The 25,807-nt window shown below is 39.5% G+C and overlaps 1 protein-coding gene across 11 annotated transcripts in view; it reads right to left on the bottom strand.

Annotated features, from left to right (window-relative positions):
• DIS3L2 (DIS3 like 3'-5' exoribonuclease 2) overlaps window positions 1–25,807 on the bottom strand; it is a 408,739-nt gene that overhangs the window by 196,753 nt on the left and 186,179 nt on the right. For all 11 annotated transcript variants that reach the window (XR_008381333.1, XR_008381334.1, XM_053598150.1 and 8 more), the window contains 2 exons: window positions 11,916–12,016; window positions 5,978–6,225 (listed from right to left, as the gene is read on the bottom strand). Coding sequence is in view for 9 of the 11 variants with exons in the window: in XM_053598150.1 (XP_053454125.1) it covers window positions 5,978–6,225; window positions 11,916–12,016 (349 nt within the window). In the remaining 2 variants the exon portion in view is untranslated. The remainder of the gene's footprint in view (window positions 1–5,977; window positions 6,226–11,915; window positions 12,017–25,807) is intronic.

Genomic DNA, 25,807 nt, shown 5'->3' with positions numbered 1-25,807 from the left:
GACAGGTGCGTGTGTGTGTGTGTGTGTGTGTGTGTGTGTGTGTGTGTGGCGGGGGGGTGTATATCAACATCTTATATAAAAAAGCATCAGATCAATTATCCTGGGTGATGTGTAAACAAAAAACATAGGGAAGAAACCAGCTACAGATAGAAAAAAATTATGACATGAAAGTCCTCCAAATTAGCCCCTTTGTCTTAAAAAAAATAGCAACACTTAACAGGCAACATTAGGGTTTTTATCCGTTTGTCACCTTTAATAAGTATTCTCATAAACTCTTAGTCTTAAAACCAGGCTATTCATCAAAGACATTCTTACAGTGATTGCCACTATCATTATTGTTTCTAAATAAATGCTCTCGTTTATGTTGGAATCTCCATGTAATCAGATATAATGGTATCACACAGCCCTGAGCACTTACAAGTGGGAAACAATCAAACATCAGCTACACCCAGAACTTCAGTAACAATACAGAGAGCAAAGTCTGGCAAATATACAAATATGTTTTATCAGTGAAAACAGATAAAAGAATGGGGGGGAAGAATTGAGGATCAACGATACTGAGGGAGTCAAGGAAAGGCCTTGAAGCTTAAAAGTGAGTTAATGATGATATAAAGGGAACAAAGAGGACGCTGAAAGTATTTAACGAGTATAAGAGAAGACTAATGGCAGCTAAGGTTCTCTAACACTTTAAAATACTATTTTCAAGAAAGTGTACGAGAAATCGTATTTGAAGACAATGGCTCTGGAAGAAGTGTTACCAACTGCATACAGTGGTCCTCAAGAAAAGTAACAATTTGGTAACTTAAGCCTGTATCAGGACTGTTCTTTTCCAAACCTCTAACTTCTGCTCTGCTTAGACTAGGATGCTCTTCAATATTGAAGATGGAGCTTTTTCCAAAACTGAGACTTAGAGGCCACCAGATGGAGCCCAATGGTCACAAAAAAGAGCCCCCTCCTCAGCCTGATTTGCTTTCTTGTCTACTAGCCAGCTAGAGTCATACCCCCTGAAAAGGACTTACAGACTTTTAAGTTTGGTAATACAAGTTCATAACATTATATAACTCAGCCTATCCCTCAGAAGAGTCTTCAAAAATAGAATATGCTCAGGAAAAGGTTAAATGCTCCTTAGCGTAGCAGAACAGATTGGACACAGTTATTTTACAGTTTGCTAATCTTATAGACTATGCCTCAATGAAACAAACTAATGTTTCCTGTTTGTATTTTCAACCAGTCTAGTCACTGTTCCATTTTCCCAGTAAATAAAACTTAATATATTTAAAATAATTTAGTGACCCTTCCTCAATAAAGAAATTTATTATTTATCAAAATTGAATGGAATAGTAAAAGTATTTGCTTCCATCAGTCAACAAATATTTTCTACTGCCCAACAGTAATCATAACGTGTCAAGCCAGGAGATGAAGGAGATACTAGAATAGACCTCTACCCACCCACTTTCCTTCCCTTCTCTACCATATGCCTCAGCAATCAGAATTCCCCTTCCTTCACTTTCACTGTGCCCAGTCATCACTCCAATGAAACCTGCTGTCCTTCACACTCATTAAAACCAGCAACACTTAACAGGCAACATTAGGGTGACCCATTCTCTGTTTCTCATTTCCATAACCTTCCATTAAGTAGAGGCAATCCCATGTTCAACCAAAAATTTCTCAGCTTTGCTCTATCTGCACTGACCTATTTATTTTTCTTCCTCTTCCATCCCACAAAGCCACCAAAGTTTGCTTAATAAAATAATGTAAATGTCAATTTGCTCTAGGTCAATTTATGTCATCTATCTTCAGCTAACCTTCAGTGTCACCAAGAAACACTATTATGTTCCTCACAGTAACTGCTATAAAATATTTCCATTTTCTTCAAAATGTATTCTTAAATATTCAAGAAGAAACCATGACAAATCTAGGAGAAAGAGATCATGGTATCTCCATGCTCATGACATCCTGGCAGGGAAAGTTGAGACTGTCAACTCTAGACTTTAAGATAGCAGATTTCCCAACGATCTGAGAAAATGTAGGCATGAACTCCACCACAAGCCTTTCTAAAGGGAAAGATAATTTAAGAGAGTTGGGAAGTTCTCAAAACTGTAAATCTGATTATGTAATTGTAGATCATTCCAGAAAGGAAGCCAATGTGGTTTTTTAATGATCCTGGACAAGAGTCTAGTACTAAATATTAAAAGTACTAAATACATTGTGACATAAAACAAAATGCAGTCATCCCTAAAAGCCAGCAAGGGCTCACTAAAAACAGACTACCTATAGGTTTTTAACAGCATCACAGAACTACGATTCCTAAAATGTGGTATATGTGATGTACAAAAAGGTGAACAAGGTTCAATTGAGATCTCGCATGATAATTCTAAGAACAGGATGGAAAATAACTTTCTAGCAACTGAAGGTCTCCAATTCTGTAATACTCTTTGAGCTGCCCTTAAACCGAGGCTCCAAAGCAGCACTGGGGGGGCCAAAGAAGCAATGTTTACTGCAAAGGGTGGGCCAAGATTGATGGCCTCCTTAAGGATCCTTACAAAGCTACTGACATTATATATTCTATTAATGTGTGCATTCTATTCAATCTTTTTATTAAGTACCTGTAGTATTCTCCACCTGAGTTTATATACTTATATGCTATTATCAAGCATTAATTTTTAAGTCCTATAACCTTGGTTCTCATCATTTTCTGTTCCACACTACTCCTCCTGTGTGTTCCAGCTTGATTCATGGTGCAACATCTTCCTAATTAACCTAACTCAAGACCTTGGGGTCATCAATGCATTTTCATCTACTCATCTGACCAGCCAGCAAATGTTCACTGAGTATCCTTGTCCTAAAGAAGCTCTTGGCCAAGTAAAATACTTAAACAAGCAGGGAACATTTTTCAAGTGGACAACTAAGCTGCGTTTAAAAGTTGAGTATTTTACCCAGCAAACATTGGAGAGTAGAGAAAGCCACTGCTGAGAAAGGAAGTGTAACGCCAAAGGTTTGGAGCTATGACTAAACACAGCTGGGGAAACGGCAAGCACTGAGGCTAAGTGAAGGTTATAGCAGGAACTCAGGCTGCTCCCAGTGAATTGTGAGGAAATGCCATCAGCGTCTATCTACTCACCTGAGTCAGAGCACTGAAATTTCATCCCAGAGTCCATCCTTTTCCTTCATGTTCCATTTCTAATCAGTCATCACATCTGAGAGAACTTACCTTCTTAATCTTCCCTGAATCTTTTCATTTCTTTTGTTTCCTCCATTGAAATTCTTTATTTCAGGTTCTCCTACCTCATTTGACTTATCGCAATACCCTTTTATGACCTCTTGCTACCAGGTATGTCCCTTTCTATACACCCTGCATTCAGCCAGAGTGTATGACGCCTCTTAGCAAAGAGGCTTCAGTTCCCCCAAGATATGATTCTGGACTTCTTTCTTCATCTGCTTCCTCTAAACTTCCCCAAATTATTTTATTCCTATTTCTATTTTGTACTATAGTTAGAGCTCCAAGAGACAGGCCATTCAAGTCATCTGCTTTATTCATGCTCCTTCCCAGACAATTGAGTCCCCTGCTAATTGGGACCCTGAAGCCCTACCTCTAGCTAAACTACTGAGCAGGGAAAACAGATGTCTCAAGAAAGACCAGTAAGATTCTCTACCCTAGAAAGTCTGAATTGTGTTTTGACAAAATGAAGATGAAGATGATTAATCAAAACTGAAACTGAATTTTAAGTTTTGTAACTTAAAGTTAACTACAAAACTGAGTTTAACTACAAAAAGAGTGAAAAAACTTTGGACTTGAATAATTAGAAGCACTTACAAGGCAGAAGAAGTTCAATACTTAAAGGGTAGGAGGAGAGAAGAAATTCAGAAGGAAGGCACTGCAGCTAAACCCAGTTGTTAGGCACAGCTTCTGTGGAAGCTGACTGCATATACTCACACCCACAGCAGGTACCACCATCCCAATCCCGAGCAAAGCCACGATGAGGGAGGAGACCTAGGCAGTCACAGCACAGCATGCTCTGATTAGGAAATAGTGACCTCAGCTCCTAAAGAACAGTAACAGATAGCCAGAACAAAACAGCAAAGCGACCACCAACATGTTCAACAGCTGCGGCCCTGACCCTCATGTGACAGATGTCATCTGAGAGCTTCATCATGAAAACTTGCCACATTTTATTTCCTAAAATAAATTTTCTCTTTTATAAGAGTTTAAGGAATATATTGCCATAAAAAAATTTTAATGTCTTTGTATTAAGAAGGTAAACAAAAAGTTAGCATGGTTGTCCATCTAAATATAATTGTCTTCAATGTTTTATTTTGAAAATTACATGATTAACATACAGCATTTGTAAATATTCTTTCTTTAGATCCAGCAAATATGCCCTATGCTTCAAAAATCTAACTCCCTTTTTGGTTGCTGTTGTATTTCCCCCTCAAGAAAAAGATTCCGAAAGAAGTAATGGTGAAGCTATTAAAAAAAAAAATCCCCTAAAACAAACAAAAACCCCTGTAAGGCCATTTAATGAATAAGAGAAACTCATACCATGAAGGTTTCTTGACTATAACCTTACAACTTGAAAACTAAGGAAGCGGTTCCATCAAGTGCACACAATGGGATATGACAGAAAGACAGATAAAAGACGAGGTTGGATTTCCTGGTTTGATGTGAAAGTCTTCCCTTTTCACTGCCAAAGAAAATGTGGCAGCACAATCAACAGACGCCAAGTGGCATGGACATTACTGAGCCTTTTGATTTGCTGGTGAGAAACCGGCAATCTTATGAGAAGGACTATTTAAGGATCAAGGGGTTGACATCACTTCCAGATAACGAGTTAGGCTTTAACATGATGATACTGCAATCATACCACTTCGGAGCAAAAAGTAAAGTGCAACTGTTCCTAAATGATTCTGAGATCATATAAATCACACTAAGCCTCACACATCTGAAAAAGTGGCACAGGGCAGTGTTTCTTAATTTGCATTAGTTCATGACACACATGACACACGGACTTGATAGGCTTACTTTGCTAGGCGCAAGAAGCTAAGTGTACAATAAACCTGATAAAAGTAGCAATATGTTGCAGCCATTCATTCACTGTTGGTTCTTATAACTATAGACCAGAGGGTCCATCCTGTACAAGTTAGATGAGCAACAAGCAAGACACCAAACTAGAATAAAAGTAAATGACAGAGCAGGCTCTTTTCTAGATTATACACCTTTATATTCATTTCCTGTGAAGCATAAACCAGAAATCATCTATAATAGAGGCTTAAAAATACAGCTATAAGTTAATACTGTTATTCTTTTAAATGAACACCTGTTTTAAGAAGAAAATAGGCATCACATTTGATCAAGCATGTGGCATCAGCAGTCTCTTCGATTAAAATGAAGTGGGCATCCATGATGCTCTGGAATTATTTCATCTATAGATTGATTTCTGACTGCTTCTAGAAAAACATAGTACTTTTTTACTGCTTACAGAGGATAATTTAGTTTTTAATGCCACATGTTAAACCTTTGGAGATCAATACCAAAAAAGCACATCATTCAAACATATCTTCATACATGCATTCACATTTTAAAGCAAAGGACCCTGAGGTCCCCTGAATATGCCTGGACGGTGCATATTTTAATAGTATTGCCTGAAAGGAGAAGACTGATTGGTACAATGAATTCTCTGCAGTACTCAAGTACAAATGGGACCCATAACATAACAGAAAATAAGAAGAGGCTCAGGGTGTGCTAATATTTTGCGCCAAAAAAAGAAAACCAAGAGGTGATTGCCTGGTAATTCAAGGAATCTATAGGTAACCAATTAAGGTGGCAGCTGAGGGCAATTTCTGAAAAATAAGAACCAAAATACACCATGTACCATGCTTTAATAAAGAAATAATTGAAAAACACAGGAAGTTTACCTAAAGGCCACTTAAAATGAGTTCTGCCTGTGACCTGTGGCTTTTCCTACCAGGGATCACCTACCCCAGGGCAAAATTGCTGTCTTCCTTCCAGTCCACGATGCGGCAGATGAACAGTGTGTTGGCATAATCTTTAGGTCGTGTCACAAAGTCCTGGGGACAGTCCTTGAGAGGCACGTAAACTCTAGGCACTCGGTGGTCTGAGGGAGAAAACAGGGCATATTTCCTAAACAGTTCACTGTTCTTATCAGCCAAGAGTTTGAGGAAGCCCGTTGCTGCTCGAGAATGTTTTTCCTCCGAGATGTAAACCACCTGAAAACACCAAAGATATAGTCAAGATTGTTTATCTGCAGAGTGGGATAACAGTAGGAGAAGTCAGCAGGATATTATTTGATCAACTAGCTGGATCCAGCAGTTTTTCTGGGTCAAAATGAAGTGCCTCTCAGTGACACTCTGTGACTAGGTGATCTATATTTAAGTTGCAACAAATATCTAGTAAGCACACATATCCAGAACAACTGTGACACCTGGATGAAAGTGGTTACGAAGCCACATGGGGTTTCAGCAGGTAGTACAGCTCCGTGCATGTTCCACATTACATTTTCCTCACATGAACAATACCGTATCTCATGTGAACACGACAATAGCTACTTTTTAAAAAAACGTTATTAAGCGTAAATTACTGTTCTTAATCATGCCTTCAATAGTTGAAAGGAGAAATATTTAACCTTCTTTCTTTCCAAGATTAAACCCAATCTCTGATTTTAGCAGGTGAAGATTCAGGCACCACTCCACTGTAGTAGTAGTAGTACATACTACTTCCACCAATAGAGAAGGCTTTTCCAAGAAAGTGAATCTTCTCCTTCATCCACCCTGGGAAGGTGTTCTTTCTGAACTGTTTCCTTTCCCACTGTGGAAAGTCTGCAGTTTCATCCCTTTGTTGGAAGTACTTGCCATCATTCTACCAGACCCCTGAGAAAAGACTCAGCTTCTTTTGAGTTGGCTGCTGCTCTCCCGCATGTCTCTGACACCAGGGAGAGAGTTCCGCCCATCCTCACAGAACCTTCAAACCAGTGAAGGGCACCATACCTCTCCCCCAGTCACTCCCAGCTACTACCCCACAGGACAGGACCTTAGGGGCACCTGTTTTCTCATCCAGGCTCAGTCCACTATATGCTCTACTTTCTTCCTCCTAAATCTTCCTTCCTCCTTGGAAACCATCTTCGTGTTGTGAACAATCTGCTGTGTCCTTTTCCTAGAATACTCAGGCCCTCTCCTTGCGTGCACTTGTTTGTCCTACGGACTGTCTACCCCAGCCACTTTGGGCAGAGGCTGCTCCTTCTCCTGTGCATAGCCTCTCAGGTGGTGTCATGTTTTCCCATGCTGCACTTCCCTGTCCAGACCTTTGATCTAGTCTCGTAAATGTATCTGCACCCTCTCAGTTCAGCTATCCCCTTCTTGTTGCTGTCATCCACTCACCTCTATGATACCTGAGATACTCTGCCTCTCCCACTCTTATCCAGGTGAATGACTCAGCCAATGTCTTGTCCTCACAGTTCCCTTATCTCCTCAACACTAGTGGCCTTCAGTCCATCCAATCTCAGCAACTCGTCCTCATGGTCACACTTTAGCATCACCTGGACTAGTCCAATCCCAACACCCACGCTCAGACTAATCCATCATGCAGCTCTTTTGCTCTCCCACGCTACACTCCACAGGCCTTTTCACCCTATCATGGCTTCCTGTGCCCTGCCTGTAGCTAAGTCCATTAGCTACACCTAAGCCTTGGATCCTTTCCTCCCTCCCAGAGCCACCATGTTCCATCACTTAAAGCCCTCTTACCTAGGATGTCAAATGCCTTATCCTTCTGTTCCTTTCACTACACCCACCCTAACAGTCCTCTGAGAGTCTTGGAATAATCCAGCCACCGTATTCTCTAACCTTAACCACAAGCTATAGAGTTGATCAGAAAAGAAGAAATTACAATTGTACAAATATTTTTATACATTAATGTTACACAACTTTTGCTAGAACTCAAAATCTCTGAAGATTTTTACCTGTCTCCACTCAGCACAGTCTCTTCTTTTACTCTCACTCTATTGATATTCTCCTTCTGGGGCTCCAGTTATCTGAATATTGAATCTTTGTTATTGTCCCACAACTTTCTGAGGCTTTGTTCATTTTTTTCATTCTATGTTCTCTTTGTTTGGACTGATAAGTTCTATGGATATGTCCTCAACTTCACTGATTCTATGCTGTGTTTGTTTGTTTGTTTTTTGCAGTGTTTGACCAGGTTTGGGTTTGAACCTGCCACCTCTGGCATACAGGGCCGGTACCCTACTCCTTTGAACCACATCTCTACTCTGCCACTGAACCCATCCAGTAAATATTTTATTTCTGTTACTGTATTTTTCAGCTTTATAATTTCCATTTGATTCTTTCTTAAACTTCACTTTCTTTGCTGAGATTTTGTTTTCTCAAGTGTTTCAAGGGAATTTCTGATTGCTTATTGAATAGCTTTTATGCTGGCTATTTTAGAATCACTGTTGGATAATTGCAATAGCTCAATGTTGGCATTAGTTGATTATCTTTCCTCATTCAAATTGTGATTTTCCCAGTTCTTTTTTTTTTTTTTTAAATCTAATCATAGCTGTGTACAATAATGCAATCATGAGGTACAATGTGCTCGTTCCTAAAACCTTTCTTTTTTTTTTTGCCGTTTTTGGCCGGGGCTGGGTTTGAACCCGCCACCTCTGGCATATGGGGCCAGTGCCCTACCCCTTTGAGCCACAGGCACTGCCCCCAGCTCTTGGTATGACAAGCGGTTTTCATTTGTATCCTGGATCTTTGGCTATCAGGTTTTCTTTTTTAAATTAAATCATAGCTATGTACATTAATGCAATCATGGGGCACAATACATGGTTATCATGTTAAGAGACTCTGTGCCTCATTTAAATCTTTTCATTTTCAAAGATAGTCACCCTATTTAGGTTTAGCATATAGGTCCTAACTTACTTTTGTGGGCTGTAGTGCCAATAACAATTTCATTTTCAGAGTCTTTACACTGCTATTTTGCTCTGTTTGTTTCATATGATGCCACTGGGACTCCCGCTGGTCTCCACTGGTACTGCCTATGAGGTGGAAGGAATTTCCTCTGGCCAAGCCACCTGTCTAAGTATGGAATGGGAATCTCCAGTCTTCAGGGACAAAGAGGCCTCCCATTTTGAGTTTCTTGTTGTGGCAGGATCTCTTTACTGGTGCTACATGGTCAGTGCTTTTGGTGAGTCTCTGGCCCACAGGGATAAAGAGGTTTCCTAGTCTACACACCCATTATTGCAAGATCTTCCTTGTTAATGCCACCAGAATCTCTGGGTAAATGAAGGGGGTCTCATGGCTTTGAGGACAAAGGGGTTTCTGATACTGGGATGCTTATTACTGGTGACCTCAAGCTAGCCAGTGCTGCCAGGTAGGAGACGAAAGTCTCAGGCCCATAAGGACAAAGAGGTTTCCTGGTCCAGGTTACTTCTGGTGGGCTCCTCATGATTAAAGCCATGGATACATGGTATGTCTCAGAGGGGGAGAGAGAAGTCTCAGGCCTGGGGTGAAGAAGACCTCTTTTCCTGGCCACTCACTGTCATATGAGCTCCTAGTCAATTCCCCTTATGGGTGCTGTTTGGATTGTCCGATGTTGCTGGAGGGGCTTCTGTTAGACCTAAGTAAGGAATCAATCTCCCCAGGCTATCTTCTATTGCTAGGTTAGGATTCAGAGACACTGTGCCTGGGTTACCATCTGTTGGTGACAGTTGTCCCAGCCACTTCATTGTTTCTCTAGTCCTGGGTTTGCCATTATTTTTTTTTTTTTCCACTTTTTAGAATTTTCCTTTGGTTGCCTCTTATTTTTTCCAGTGTTTATAGCTGTACTTAGGAGGAAGAGCAAGAACAAACAAGTCTATGCCATGTTGTATGAACTGGAAAGAAATCTTTAATTTCCGCTTCTTGTCTTAATTTTTGACAGCACGGAAGTGTATAAAGAAGGATAACATTACTACATTACTTGTAATTCATATAATATTAGTTATCATGGTAATAACTGCTACAGCATAAATTTAGTATGCAAATCCGTTTTGCCTTGTAATTTTAGGCTGAGTTCATTAAGAAACACTATCTAAAAGTGAAGGGAAAAGAGAAAGAGGAGAGGGAAGAGGGGAGAGGAAGGAAAGGAGAGAGAGAGGAGAGAGAAAGGGTACAATTGGAGGGCAATAGCAAATTACAGAACACAAGGTCCATCAACAGAGGGTTGCCTTGACTCAGCTCTGCCTAAAGCCATTTAAGGAATGCAGCTCAGTGTTGCTGGATGTTTTGCTTTGACAAGAAAAACTAGAAGTCTAATATTTAATGTGAAAACTCCCCCCTCCTTTTTAAAAATATAAGCTAAAGTCAAAATTTTTAAATACTACACAGGTCTGGGCAGCGCCTGTGGCTCAGTGGGTAGGGCGCCGGCCCGTATACTGAGGGTGGTAGGTTCAAACCCAGCCCCAGCCAAACTGCAACAAAAAATTAGCCGGATATTGTGGCGGGAGCCTGTAGTCCCAGCTACTCGGGAGGCTGAGGCAAAAGAATTGCCTAGGCCCAGGACTTGGAGGTTGCTGTGAGCTGTAATGCCACAGCACTCCATGGAGGGTGATAGGGTAAGACTCTGTCTTACAAAAATAAGTAAATAAATAAATACTACACAGGTTGAACAAAATCTGTCTGTGAGTCAGATCCAGCCCCCAGACTTTCCAATCATTCTTATTTCCCAGACTGAGCATGCTGCCTGATGCACTGCTAGTACTCAAAATGCTTACTGAATAGAGATCTGGACAACTGGGTGGGCAATGGGAGTGATACAAATAGAGAGGATAATTGTAAAATTCCTCCTGTCAACATGCAGGAGAGGGATAATCATAACCACCTTGCTAGGCAGAGTGAGCACACTGCATTTCTAGGTCAACTTATTGACAGATGCCCTTGGTACATGAAAAGCCTCACATTATTGCACCACTTTTTTCTTTGCCTTTGTACCACTTCTGCCACCATGAGTCGGCTGTTTGGTCCCAGATCTGAACATGCCACTAGCCCATATAAAGAATAAAATTAAATTATTCGAAAAACTGTAACAGGAATATAAAAGCAATTGTTTCTATAACTAAATTGAATACTTTGGAAAAATGCAAGATGACTTATTAAAAAAGTATTTTTGAATTAGGTATGAGCAGGAAAACAATAAAGAAAATTGGAGCAAAAAATTGTAAATCCAGAGGGAGTCTATATTCACATTGCTTTTCCAGTGTCTAAATTCTTATTCCACTTTAAATAACTAAAACTGGGCCAGGTGCAGTGGCTCACATCTGTAATCTTAACACTCTGGGAAGCCAAGGCAAGAGGACTGCTTGAGCGCAGGAATTCAAGACCAGCCTAAGCAAGAGTGAGACTCTGTCTCAAGAAAGATAAAAAGACAGAAAAGACAAGAAAGAAAAGAAAAGACAAGACAAGAAAAGAAATGAAAAATTAGCATGTGACGTGGTATGCACCTGTAGTCCCAGGTCCTGGGGAGGATGAGGCAGGAGTTTGAGGTGGCAATGAGCTATGATGATGCTACTGCTCTCTACCCATTGTGACAGAACCAGACTCTGTCTCAAATCATCAATCAATAACCAACCAACCAAAACTGTTAGTCATAAATACCATATTACTAGGAAAAATGATCAAAACTCTGATCAACATACTCACCTTCAAAGAAAAAGCCTTGAGCCTTTTTATCCAAAGGCAGGCAAATGGACACACATTTATATGTTTTAAAACTTTATTTTTAAAAATTCACTTTTCATGATTCCCTGCTTCCAGTGACTTTTCTGATTAATTGAGCAACTACAATCCTGACTGAATCACGTGAGAGACCTTCAACAAATAGTTCAGATGACAGCCATTTAGACAAGTAAAGAAAATCTGTAGGCAATGACCTTTGCTGATCTTTGCAGAGATTTCTCTGGTAAACCTCTCGTGTCTTGTGACATGAAGGTGTCCTCATCTTTTTTAACTGGTACACCAGCATCCTCTCTTCCTACATAAAAGAGAGGAAAAAAAGAGAAGAGGAAGAATCAATTAGGGGCATATCAACTCATTGGACTTTTACATTCACATCTACCATTTACCCCAAAAGGAAGCCCAGCCTCATAGTGGTTAGGTGACTTGGCCAAGGTCAATCATGTCACATACCTATATTAATGCTTACACTGTGCCTTTAGCCTCAGCAGGCCACATTTTATCTATTTAATATTATTCACATGCTAAATATTATACAAGTGGAAAGCATCAAACTGTGTTGAATTAAACTAAATTAGCAGTTTGTCAAAATGCCCAAAACCTAGATATTAAATATTGCTCCAGCCCACTAAGAAGAACAGAGATACATTAATTTATTATACACATCTGCAGAAACAAAGCAAAATCAAAATAAATGTTAACTGCTAAAAGTACTTTGGTACCAGCTATAACAAACAAAATGGCAGAAAATAGATTATATTTATTAAATAAATAAATAAACAAACCCTGATTTTCCTGGCTTTTCTTATAAAAATAAAAGTGAAGTCTTTTAATGTTTAGTTTCCTTTTTTAAAAACTTGTAAAATGTACATTCACCCAAGAAACTGAAACCACATCTCCCCTGGAAAGAGGCAGTTAGGCTCTGCACCAGAAGCATTAGAAACACTCATGAACAGAAGCAGCAAATTATATCCTTCTGAACACTTAAAATTTTGTATTTTCACTTGTTACATTAGATTTCCCACACACAATGTTCTTATTCAACTATATTGGAGTTTCTAGATTCTAAGGGTCACAACCAATTTATGTGGGAGTCATTCCAGAAAGCTAAGAGAGATCTGTACTTATCATCATTTAGACATTACCAAGGCCAAAATAAATAAATAAATCCTCTTCAGGACTGGCTGCCTCTTAGCAAAAGCTCAGGGTAAAGCCAAATTTTACCATTCTGGGCGTATTCTGGAAACATTAACATGATCAGACCTACTGGGGATTAAGAATAATCAACTGCTTGCCTTTCCATCTATGCAGAAATCTACCTTCTAAAATGCTCACTGAAAGCAGAATCCTCTTTGTTTTCTAAAAGAAAAGGCAAACATAAACTCTCCCATTGTAGATTACCCTGTCCATCAGCAAAAGCTAAGTTTACCTGTTTTTGGGGGATATTTTGTTTTTTTGTTTTTTTGAGACAGAATCTCAAGCTGTCGCCCTGGGCAGAGTGCCGTGGCGTCACAGCTCATAGCAACCTCAAACTCTTGGGCTTAAGAGATTCTCTTGCCTCAGCCTCCCAAGTAGATGGACTACAGGTGCCTGCCACAGTGCTCGACTATTTTTTTGGTTGTAGTTGTCATTGTTGTTTGGCGAGCCCGGGCTGGATTTAAACCCGCCAGCTCTGGTGTATGTGGCCGGTGCCTCAGCCGCTTGGGCTATAGGTACTGAGCCAGCTAAATTTATCTTTATTTAAATTTTTTTATTTTTAATTATAACAGGTACATAATAGTTGTATACCTTTATAGGGTATATGTGAAGTTTTGAGACAAGCATACAATGTAAATTAATCAAAATTGGAGGTTTCCATCACCTCCAGCTTTAACATTTCTTTATGTTAGGAACATTCCAATTCCACTATAGTTATAATGTATACCCTACCTTACTGTAGGTGATAGTGATTTTGTATACTATCAAATATTATATGTCTATCTATCTAACTATATTTTTGTACCCATTAACCATCCCCACTTTATCCTTTCCTCCCCATTAACCTCCCCAGCCTCTGGTAACCATCATTGTACTTACTGTCTCCACAAGTTCATCTTATACTATTATTATTACTATTATTATTATTAATTTTATTGCTTTACTTGGATTCTGGTAAGGTATCATCTTTTATTTTATACCCATAGTTCAGGATTCTAAAATTATCAGATGCTTCCAGAGCATTTTTTTATAATCTTAGGGAGAAAAAAACCATACAAAGTATTGAATGGTTTGTTCCATAATATACCTTGCCAATGTGTTCTGCAGAACAAGGTAATTCAGAAAAAAAGCATAAGGCTAGAATAACTACAAACAAGGACATACTACTAAAGATATCTGACAACTGAGTTTTGGGTCTCAAAAGCTAGCAATTAAGACAGGCTAATGAGAGGACTGGTTTTTCCAAGGCAGGCCCTTGGCAGGCAGCTTTTTATGACAGTCACTAATGGCTCTATCTTAAAATGACTGTTAATTCAGATTCCATGCCAATAACAGCAAGTCTTTTGTTACAAAGGTTATATATACCAGGCTACATCCAAAGAGAGAAGGCAAGCCATGGAAGTGGGCCCAATCATGATTTTCAGATATCACACTTGAACATGACCTTTTCAGATTCTGTATTCATAAGGATATCCTGGCAGAAATGAGGTTTTGTTAAGACAAAGTTACATTCTGATAAAACCTTGTTTATAGCCTTGCAAGTAAGAATCATATATATGATCAGTGGGTATAAAGAAAGATAATACAAGGTTAGAAAGGTAAATTACCTTAATATGTTTCCAATAACTATGTTTTGCCACAATAAATAGCAAAATTGTCGATTTAATGAAAGAATCTACTACACTGTTTAATCACAAGATCATTTACTTGTTCATCTGTCCCATGTACATTTATTGAACACTGGGCATGGAAGGGATTCAGTGGTGAGTAAAAGAAAAATGATCCCAGCCCTTATGGAATATACAGCTTATCAGTGGAATGATACTATATAAATAAATCACTCAATTAATACAAAATTATAAATTGTGATTAATGCTAAGAAAGAAAGAACAATCTCAAAAAGGAAAAGAAAAGAACATATGATTTAGATTAGTGATCAGGGAAGGGCCCCAAGAGGAAGGGACATTTAAACTGGGCTGTGAGGGTAGCGTGTACAGGAGTGAGGAAGGGGACAGATACCCTGTGTAGGAAAGGAAGTTCTTCCCACAATCAAATACCAGAAAAGAAGGCCACAAGGCTGGAGCACAGCGAGCAAAATGAGCATGGCAAGGCATGCTAATGAGAGGTCAACAGGAATAAAGTCAGGCAGGGCCTTGCAGGATGTAAGAATCCAGAATTAAAGCCTAAATCTAAGCTGGCTAAGAATTCTGGGCCAGAGGATGACATTGCCCAGGGAAAGACTAGAGCAGGTACGAGTAGCTGTAGGGAGACCAGGCATGAGAGAATGAAGCTATGATGTAGCAATTGGAGAAAGAATTAAGATATTATTTTGGAATTGACCTGACAGGCATGGGTGGTAATTAGATACCAGAGCTTAAGGATTATTAGATATGAGAAGTGAGGGATTCTTTCCAGCCTTATGACATCTGAAGCTAGGTTGACAGAGGCATCCCTTACTGGCAAGATGGGAGGAGGTTGTGAAAATGACAAATTCTATTTCAGAGGTGGTTGCATTTGGGAGGCCATCTGTGAGCCCTTCAAGCGCTGATTATGAGTAAGTGGTTCACAATGAAGGTCTGAAACTCGCAAGAGGTCACTGGGCTGTGGCTTAAAATATAATTTATATGCCAAGGAGTTCCATATTTATACTTTCCAGCCCAGGATGGAGAGAGGAAATTCAAACCCAACTCTGTTCAACTACTAAATCCGTGAAGCTTTTCCGCTGCCCCACACTGCTATGGGGCAGTGCACAAGAAAGAAAAATTCATGGAGGATATGACTTAAGGTTTGAAGGATGTACAGATGTTTTGAAGAGAAATAAGGAAGTTGAAAAGCATTCCAAAGCAAAAGCAAGAGAACTTGTGAAAAGCCCAGAGCTGTGAGAGGGTCTGGCACAGTAAAGGCCCAATAAAAGATTTATTGTAGCTACTAACAGGTCAAGGACCCAGCACTCAGTGCAGAGGGGCTGCAATAGGAAGGGAAACAAAGCTGGTGGAGCAATGGGATAGGCCCCGTGGCAGGGACTCTAGTTACTGCCCAGTTATTTAGTCTCTTCTTTCCTAGTAATAAGAATCCCAATTTTTACCTGGGCACACTGATGCCCAGTTATGCCAAGATCACATATCCCTCAGCTTCCTTACAACACTGCATGGCCTATATGTCTAAGTTTTAGACAACTAGATGCAGGGGAAAGTGTTGTTAGTGACTTCTAGGAAGTGTCTGTGTGGGGTGAAAGGCTCAGCTTTCTCTCCTTCTTCCACCCTACCAGCTGGAGTGTGATGTGATACTTGGATCTCACGAAGCACAGATCTTGGTCCTGAAGACCGCAGGACAAAGGTGTGTTCTACTCTGCAGAGCAGAACAAAAGAATGAGCTGAAGACTATGAAGCTGTCCAACAAGCCCTGGCCTGCTTGCTTCTTTGATGTGAGCTAGAAATAAATGTCTTTTTTGTTTAAGCCATTGACATTTTAGGATTTAATGCTATTCTCAACAGAACATTCTAACATACAAGTCCAGACAACGAAATTGACAAGCTTGATTACTATCCTATACAGCATTATAAAAGCCAGGGGATATTTTCTCTCCAGATTTATGTATCACATATATATTTTAGGGCTATGAATTTGGTAGCACTCAGGAATGAAGATATAATGGTAACAGATGTCAGAAAGCTGTGGGTTAGAGTTTGGGTGAGACATAACAATAAGAACCTGAATTAAGATAATGGCAGTGATTAAAAGATTTACAAACTACCAAATCCAAGCTTGTTCCATCTCTGAATGAAGGGCCACAGAAATTTTCAATTTCCAAAAAGAACTCAGTGAAACATATATTCATAAATGAAAGTATATCTCTCTCAGAGCTCTCAAAATCAATCAACTAGGAAAACTCATCTTATGAGCCCTTACCTCAGTGAAATGTAGAAATGACAACACAAGTCCTCACAGGGGCAAGACACACATTTGCTATGTGGCAAGCTCACCAGATAGAATGATTTCTGATGACTGTTCAGCATCCACACCCACCTCCTGCCAGGGCAAGGGCGTGGGAGGAACAGTCTTCAGGGGGCATCAATGAATTCCTTTCTTCACAAAATCCCCAGGCCCACGCAAGTTCTCACTCTGAAATAAAGCTAATGAAACAATACGATGCCAGAGAATTTTCATGACATGTTTGCCCATGTTGTTTCTTTTGATTTACAACTTCATACTTTGGGTAAAGTGGGTATGGTTACTCCAGCTTCACTGAGGGGATGTGTGAAGCTTGAGGGGACACTGGTTACTCCAGCTTCACTGAGGGGATGATAGCATGAGGGGACACTGGTACTGACTGTGGTGACTGTTTTCTACTGCACTTGAAAGAACTGGACCATTACGGGAATAGCCATGAACTTCTTTATCAAGATATTATTTAAGTGGCCATGGGATTCCTGAAATGCTGGAGTCAACCCAGTGAAGGTCCTGAGTATCTATAGAGTGTCAGTCACTTCACATGGCTCTTCTCTGTACTGAGAGGCTCATATGTTAGAAGTGAGAGAAAAATGCAAACAAATATTTAAAGCACGTGGTATCAGTAACTACTGACAAACAGTGTGCCTAAGGGTAGTAAGAAGTGATCTGGGCAGAACTTGTAAAGGAGATAACCCCTGAGCTGAGAACAGGAGGGCTAAGTAGGGATAGGTCAGGTGGATGTGCCTGGGGAGCATTCCAGAAAGGAAGAAGAGAGTGTGCAAAGTCACATATTCAAGAATAAATTAAGTGTGTCTGAATGGGTTGACAAGGGCCAAAAGATGAAAGGCTTCACGTGACAGTTTTAAGAACTTTGTATTTTATATTTTAGGAATGGAAAACCATTGAAAATTCTGAACACAACATGATCAGAATTATATTTAACAAGAAGTTAATAGTCAATCTATTGCTCCTTTGAAGATCCCAGCTACTATCTTCAAATCACACCTTTGACCCATTTTCTGTCTCATCTTCTGGTAGGAGTCAACTCATTTAACCTTGTCTATTCGACATGCCTCTTGCTCAATCCTTTGCACTTTCTATTTGTCTCTCACTCTAGATAATTTTTTCTGTCTTTCAGTTTGTAAATTTTCTCTTCCGCTTTAGCCAGTCTACTAGTACATCTACCCACTGAGGTTTTTTTCTTCAAAATATTTAATCAAATATATACTATTCCTTATTCACTGAGTTTTTAGTTTCATTACTTTAATGTTTATGAGTTTTCTCGGTTCCTTTTCCAATTTGCTATGTCACAGTTCACAGTTTCCTATCTCTTGCAGATATTTTCAAACTTATCTTTTTCTTAAACAAATTTTTTTAGACTGTAATAATTTCAATATCTGATGACATTTTAAAAGAGCTGTTTCTTTCGTTTGTGGTTTCTTAAGGTTCTTGTCTTTGAACTACGGTTTCTGTGGGTGCCTGGTTATATTTATATGCTGGTTCTGAATAGCCTAAGGTCTAAATTGAAGAAATCTTTTTCAAAGAATTTCCATTTGATTTTGCCAGATACCCAGAGGCATTACAAGTTCTTAAACCAATTCAAGACTTGAGATTCCTTGGTTAATCCAGTCAGCTTAAACCTGGGCCATAATTTCACATGAAAGCTGCCATGTTCCAGATCTAATCTGATGGTGTAGATCTTTAGGGTCCTAGCTTCTTGTAAGGAAGAACTTATTTGGTCTTGGACTTTACTTCTGTCTCCCACAATTGCTGGTCAAATGTGAAATGTCATCTGGGTTCTCCATTCCAATTTTAACCTAATAATGCCTATTAGCTCTTTGATGCCTTAAGATTTTTTTAATCCAAATATTTCTAGTTGTTTCAATAAGAGGATGTGTCTGAATAATAGTCCACCATTATGATTCACAGAAAGTCCCTATCATTTATATTTAGAAATATTTTTCAGGTAGAACTGTAGAGCACAGATAGAGAACAGTGATAGAGTGAGAAGAGGGGAGACAGCAGCAGTGATATTCATAGGGAAAACAAGCAGGGAGACAGCAAGGAAGCCATTATGACAATGCCCAGTGTACCTTTAAAGCACAATCCTATAAGGAAGGCACTATCTTTTTTTTTTCTTTTGAGACACAGTCTCGCTTTGTCATCCTCGGTAGAGTGCTATAACATCACAGCTCACAGCAACCTCAAACTCTTGGGTTCAAGTGATTCTCTTGTCTCAGTCTCCCATGTAACTGAAACTACAGGTACCCGCCACAACACCCAGCTATTTTTTAGAGACAGGTTCTCGCTCTTGCTTAGGCTGGTCTCAAACTCCTGTGCTCAAGGAATCCACCTGCCTTGGCCTCCCAGAATGCTAGGATGATAGGCATGAGCCACCATGCCCAGCCAGGAAAGCGCTACCTTAAAGGCAGAGGGGATGGAGAGAGAAAGTAGGTACTCTCACACTTTATTTGTCCAGCAACCCCATGAGAGAAGTACTACTCTCCTGAGTTATCTAGAAAAGCAACCATCAATTCAGAGAACTAATTTATCCCAGAGTTCATCCAAGGAGATGGTTGTAAAACCCAGTTATAAAAACACTTCCAACAAAAAAAAACAAAACCCAGAACCAGATGGTTTCACATCAGAATTCTATCACAGTTTCAAAGCTGAGTTTATAGCTAAACTGTAGAACCTATTCAAAAACGCTGAGAAGAAAGGAACCTTCCTCAATACATTCTATGAAGCAAACATCACCTTGATTCCAAAAACAGGAAATGACCCAACCAAAAAGGAGAACTACAGACCAATTTCACTAATGAATATTGACACAAAAATACTCAAGAAAATCTTAGCTAATAGATTGCAGCCGCTCATTAAAAAAATTATACATCACAAATCAAGTAGGCTTCATCCAAGGGATACAATGTTGGTTTAACATACACAAATCCATAAATGTAATACACCTTATCAACAGAAACAAAAACAAAGACCATATGATCCTTCCAATAGATGCAGAAAAAGCATTTGACAAAATTCAGCATCCTTTTCTAACAAGAACACTTAAGAAAACAGACATAGGTGGCACATTTCTTAAGCTGACTGAAGCCATCTATGACAAAACCACAGCTAGTATCACACTGAATGGAGTAAAACTGAAAGGTTTTCCCCTTAGAACTGGAACCAGACAAGGACATCCACTATCACCAATATTATTCAACATAGTTCTATAAGTTCTAGCCAATGCAATCAGGCAAGAGAAGGATATAAAGGGTATCCAAATGGGAGCGGAGGAGATCGAACTCTCCCTCTTTCTGATGATATGATCTTTATACTTTGAAAACCCCAGAGATGGCTCAGCGCCTGGAGCTCAGTGGCTAGGGTGCCAGCCACATACACCAGAACTGGCAGGTCTGAACTCAGCTTGGGCCTGCCGAACGACGACAACTGCAACCAAAAAATAGCTGGGCATTATGGCAGGCACCTGTAGTCCCAGCTATTTGGGAGGCTGAGGCAAGAGAATCACTGAAGCCCAAGAGTTTGAGATTGCTGTGAGCTATGACATCACAGCACTCTACCGAGGGCAACATAGTGAGACTCTGTCTCAAAAAAAAAAAAGGAAAGAAAAGAAAAGAAAAAGAAAACCCCACAGACTCAACCACAAAACTCCTGGAAGTCATCAGGAAATACAGTAATGTCTCAGAGTATAAAATCAATGTCCACAGATCAATACCTTTGTATATGCCAAAAACAGCCAAGTTGAGAAGCAATCAGGACACAATTCCCTTCACAGTAGCTTCAAAGAAAATGAAATAACTAGGAATATACCTTTCTTTGTAAAGGACCTCTACAAAGAAAATTAGGAAACCCTAAGGAAAAAAACAGCTAACGATACTAACAAATAGAAGAAGATACCACACTCTTGGCTGGGAAGAACCAACATTATCAAAATGTCTATTCTACCCAAAGCAGTCTACAGATTCAAAGTAATACTCATTAAAAGACCAATGTCATATTTTGAAGAAATGGAAAAAATAGTACTTTGTTTTGTATGGAACCAGAAAAAAACCCATATAGCTAAAGCTATTCTTTTTTTTTTTTTTTTTTTTGTAGAGACAGAGTTTCACTTTATGGCCCTCAGTAGAGTGCCGTGGCCTCACACAGCTCACAGCAACCTCCAACTCCTGGGCTTAGGTGATTCTCTTGCCTCAGCTTCCTGAGTAGCTGGGACCACAGGCACCCGCCACAACACCCGGCTATTTTTTGTTGCAGTTTGGCTGGGGCCGGGTTTGAACCCGCTACCCTCAGTATATGGGGCCGGCGCCTTACCGACTGAGCCACAGGTGCTGCCCAGCTAAAGCTATTCTTAGTAATAAAAACAAAGTGGGAGGCATCATACTACCAGACTTCAGGTTACATTACAAGTCCATAGTAATCAAAACAGCATGGTATTGGCACAAAAATAGAGACACAGACATATGGAACAGTATACAAAACCAAGAGATGAAACCAGTCTCTACTTGCCATCTGATCTTTGATAAACCAAACAGAAGCATACTGTGGGGAAAAGAATCCCTGTTCAACAATGGTGCTGGGAGAACTGGATAACCACATGTAAAAGACTGAAAGTGGACCCACACCCTTTGCCCGTTACAAAAATTGGCTCACGATGGATAAGAGATTTAAATCTAAGACACGGAACGATAAAATATTATGCAGCCTTAAAGAAAGATGGAGACTTTACCTCTTTCATGTTTACATGGATGGAGCTGGAACATATTCTTCTTAGCAAAGTATCTCAAGAATGGAAGAAAAAGTATCCAATGTACTCAGCCCTACTACAAAACTAATTTATAGCTTTCATATGAAAGGTAATTGGTGGGACCACACCTACGGTGCATGTTACAAGGGTACATGTGAAACTTACTAAATGTAGAATATAAATGTCTTAACACAATAACTAAGAAAATGGCAGGAAGGCTATGTTAACCAGTTTGATGAAAATATGTCAAATGATATATAAAACCAGTGTATGGTGCCCCATGATTGCATTAATGTACACACCTATGATTTAATTAAAAAAAATGTTAGAAGAAAGTGTGGGGAAAACTCTTGATGATGATGGATTGGGGAAACATTTTATGACAAAGACTCCAGCAGCCATCGCAACAACAACAAAAATTAACAAATGGGACTTAATTAAGCTGAAAAGCTTCTACACAGGTAAGGACACAACAGGTAAAGCAAAAAGACAACCTTCAGAATAGGAAAAGATATTTGCAGGGTATCAATCTGACAAAGGGTTGATAACTAGAATCTATAGTGAACTCAAATTAATCAACAGAAAAAGAGTAAACAATTCCATGTACCTCTGGGCAAGAGATATGAACAGAAACTTCTCTGACAAAGACAGACAAATGGCTAACAAACATTTGAAAAAAAAATGCTCATTGTCCCTGATCATCAGAAAAATGTAAATCAAAACCACCCTGAGATATTACCTAGCTCCAGTAAGAATGGTCCACATCACAAAGTCTCAAAGCTGCAGATGCTGATGTAGATGTGGAGAGAAGGGAACATTTTTACACTGCCTGTGGGACTGCAAACTAATACAGCCTTTTTGGAAGGAAGTATGGCGAATCCTCAAAGAACTCAAATTAGACCTCCCATTTGATCCTGCAATCCCATTACTAGGCATCTACTCAAAAGAAAAAAAAATTCTTTTATCATAAGGACATTTGCACTAGACTGTTTATTGCAGCTCAATTTATAATTGTTAAAGCATGTAAACAACCTAAATGCTCACCAACCCAAGAATGGATTAAAGAGCTGTGGTATATGTATACCGTGGAATACTATTCAGCCATTAAAAAACATGGAGACTTTACATCTTTTTTACTAACCTGGATGGAGCGGGAACACATTCTTCCTAGTAAAGCATCACAAGAACGGAAAAGCAAGAATCCAATGTACTCAATTCTAATATAAAGGCAGTAGATGATCTAATACAAGGGGTGGGGTAGGGGAATGAGGGATCAGAAAGAGAAGAAGGAAGGGGGTTGGGGGTCATAAGAAAGAAAAAAAAAACCCAGGCTGACACCAAGTCCAAGCTATCCCCATCACTGCATGATGGGATCTGGAAGAAAGATGGGTACATACAGGTGGGTTCCAGTGAAGGTGCGAGGGTTGTGGAAAATTTTATAATTCACCCTCTCCCTAGACTTAGCCTAGATGAAACAGATTTCCTGAACAGACCAATTTCAAGCACTGAGATCAAAGAAACAATAAAAAAATCTCCCAACAAAAAAATGCCCTGGCCTGGATGGCTTCACACCAGAATTCTATCAAACCTTCAGAGAAGAGCTTATTCCTATGCTGCAGAAATTATTCCAAAAAATTGAGGAGGAAGGAATCTTCCCCAACACGTTCTACAAAGCATACATCACCGTGATACCAAAACCAGGAAAAGACCCAACTAAAAAGGAGAACTTTAGACCAATTTCACTAATGAATATAAATGCAAAAATTCCCAACAGAATCCTAGCCAACAGATTACAGCTTATCATCATAAGGTCATACAGGCTCGGTGCCTGTGGCTCAAGCACCTAAAGCACCAGCCACATACCCCTTGAGCTGGCGGGTTCGAATCCAGCCCGGGGTCCACCAAATAACAATGATGGCTGCAACCAAAAAAAAAAAAAAAAATAGGTGGGCGTTTTTGTGGCAGGCACCTGTAGTCCCAGCTACTTGGGAGGCAGAGGCAGGAGACTCGTTTGAGCCCAGGAGTTGGAGGTTGCTGTGAGCTGTGATGTCACAGCACTCTACCTAGGGTGACAGCTTAAGGCTGTCTCAAAAAAAAAAAAAAGTCATACAACATGATCAAGTAGGTTTCATCCCAGGGATGTAAGGCTGGTTTAACATACGCAAGTCTATAAACGTTATTCACCATATCAACAGAAGCAAAAACAAAGACCATATAATCCTCTCAATAGATGCAGAAAAAGCATTTGATAAAATTCAGCATCCTTTCCTAATTAGAACACTGAGACGTATAGGCACAAGTGGCACATTTCTTACACTGATCAAAGCCATCTATGACAAACCCACAGCTAACATTATACTGAATGGAGTAAAACTGAAAGCTTTTCCTCTTAGAACTGGAACCAGAAGAGGTTGTCCTTTGTCACCTTTACTATTCAACACAGTGCTAGAAATTCTTGCCAATACAATCAGGCAAGACAAGAAAATAAACGGCATCCAAATGGGAGCAGAGGAGGTCAAACTCCCTTCTTTGCTGATGATATGATCTTACACCTAGAGAACCCTAAAGACTCAACCACAAGACTCTTGGAAGTCATCAAAAAATACAGTAATGTCTCAGGATATAAAATCAACGTCCGTAAGTCAGTTGCCTTTGTGTACACCAACAACAGCCAAGGTGACAGGTTAACTAAGGACACTCCTCCCTTCACCATAGCCCCAAAGAAAATGAAATACTTAGGAATATACCTAACAAAACAGGTGAAGGACCTCTATAAAGAAAATTATGAAATCCTCAGAAAGGAAACAGCAGAGGATATTAACAAATGGAAGAACATGCCATGCTCATGGCTGAGAAGAATCAACACTGTTAAAATGTCTCTACTTCCCAAAGCAATATACCTATTCAATGCTATTCCTATTAAAATACCAACATCGTACTTTCAAGATTTGGAAAAAATGATTCTGCATTTTGCGTGGAACCAGAAAAAACCCGGTATGCTAAGGCAGTGCTTAGTAATAAAAATAAAGCTGGGGGCATCACCATACCAGATTTTAGGCTGTACTACAAGGTCATACTGGTCAAGACAGCATGGTACTGGCATAAAAATAGAGACACAGACATTTGGAATCGAATAGAAAACCAGGAAATGAAACTAACATCTTACAGCCACCTAATCTTCGATAAAGCAAACAAGAACATACCTTGGGGGAAAGACTCCCTATTCAATAAATGCTGGTGGGAAAACTGCATATCCACATGTAAAAGACTGAAACTGTACCCACACCTTTCTCCGCTCACAAAAAATTGATTCAAGATGGGTAAAGGACTTAAATTTAAGGTATGAAACAATAAAAATCCTCAGAGAATGAATAGGAAAACTACTGGAAGATATTGGCCTGGGGAAAGACTTTATGAGGAAGATTGCTATGGTAATAGCAACAACAGCAATAATAAACAAATGGGATTTAATTAAACTGAAAAGCTTCTGTACAGCCAAGGAGACAACAATCAAAGCAAATAGACAATCTACACAATGGGAAAGGATATTTGCATATTTTGAATCAGACAAAAGCTTAATAACTAGGATCTATACAAAACTTAAATTAATCCACAAGAAAAAAACCAACAATCCCATACATCAATGGGAAGAGAAATGAACAGAACCTTCTCTAAAGAAGACAGATGGATGGCTACCAAACATATGAAAAAATGCTCATCGTCCCTAATTATTAGAGAAATGCAAATTAAAACCACCCTGAGATATCTTCTAACTCCAGTGAGAATGGTCCATATCACAAAATCTCAAAACTGCAGATGCTGGCACGGATGTGGAGACTGCAAACTAATACGACCTGGTGGGACTGCAAACTAATACAACCTTTTTGAAGGAAGTATAGAGAAACCTCAAAGAACTCAACCTAGACCTCCCGTTTGATACTGCAATCTCATTACTGGGCATCTATCCAGAAGGAAAAAAACCCTTTTATTATAAAGACACTAGACTGTTGATCACAGCTCAATTCCACAATCGTTAAAATGTGGAAACAGCCTAAATGCCCCTCAACCCAGGAATGGATTGACAAGCTATGGTATATGTACACCATGGAATACTATTCAGCCATTAAAAAAATGGAGATTTTGCAGCATTTGTATTAACCTGGATGGAAGTGGAACACA

The sequence above is a fragment of the Nycticebus coucang genome, chromosome 7, assembly GCF_027406575.1.
Source record: "Nycticebus coucang isolate mNycCou1 chromosome 7, mNycCou1.pri, whole genome shotgun sequence".
NCBI classification, from domain to species: Eukaryota; Metazoa; Chordata; class Mammalia; order Primates; family Lorisidae; genus Nycticebus; species Nycticebus coucang.
This window is presented reverse-complemented; position numbering and strand designations above follow the sequence as displayed.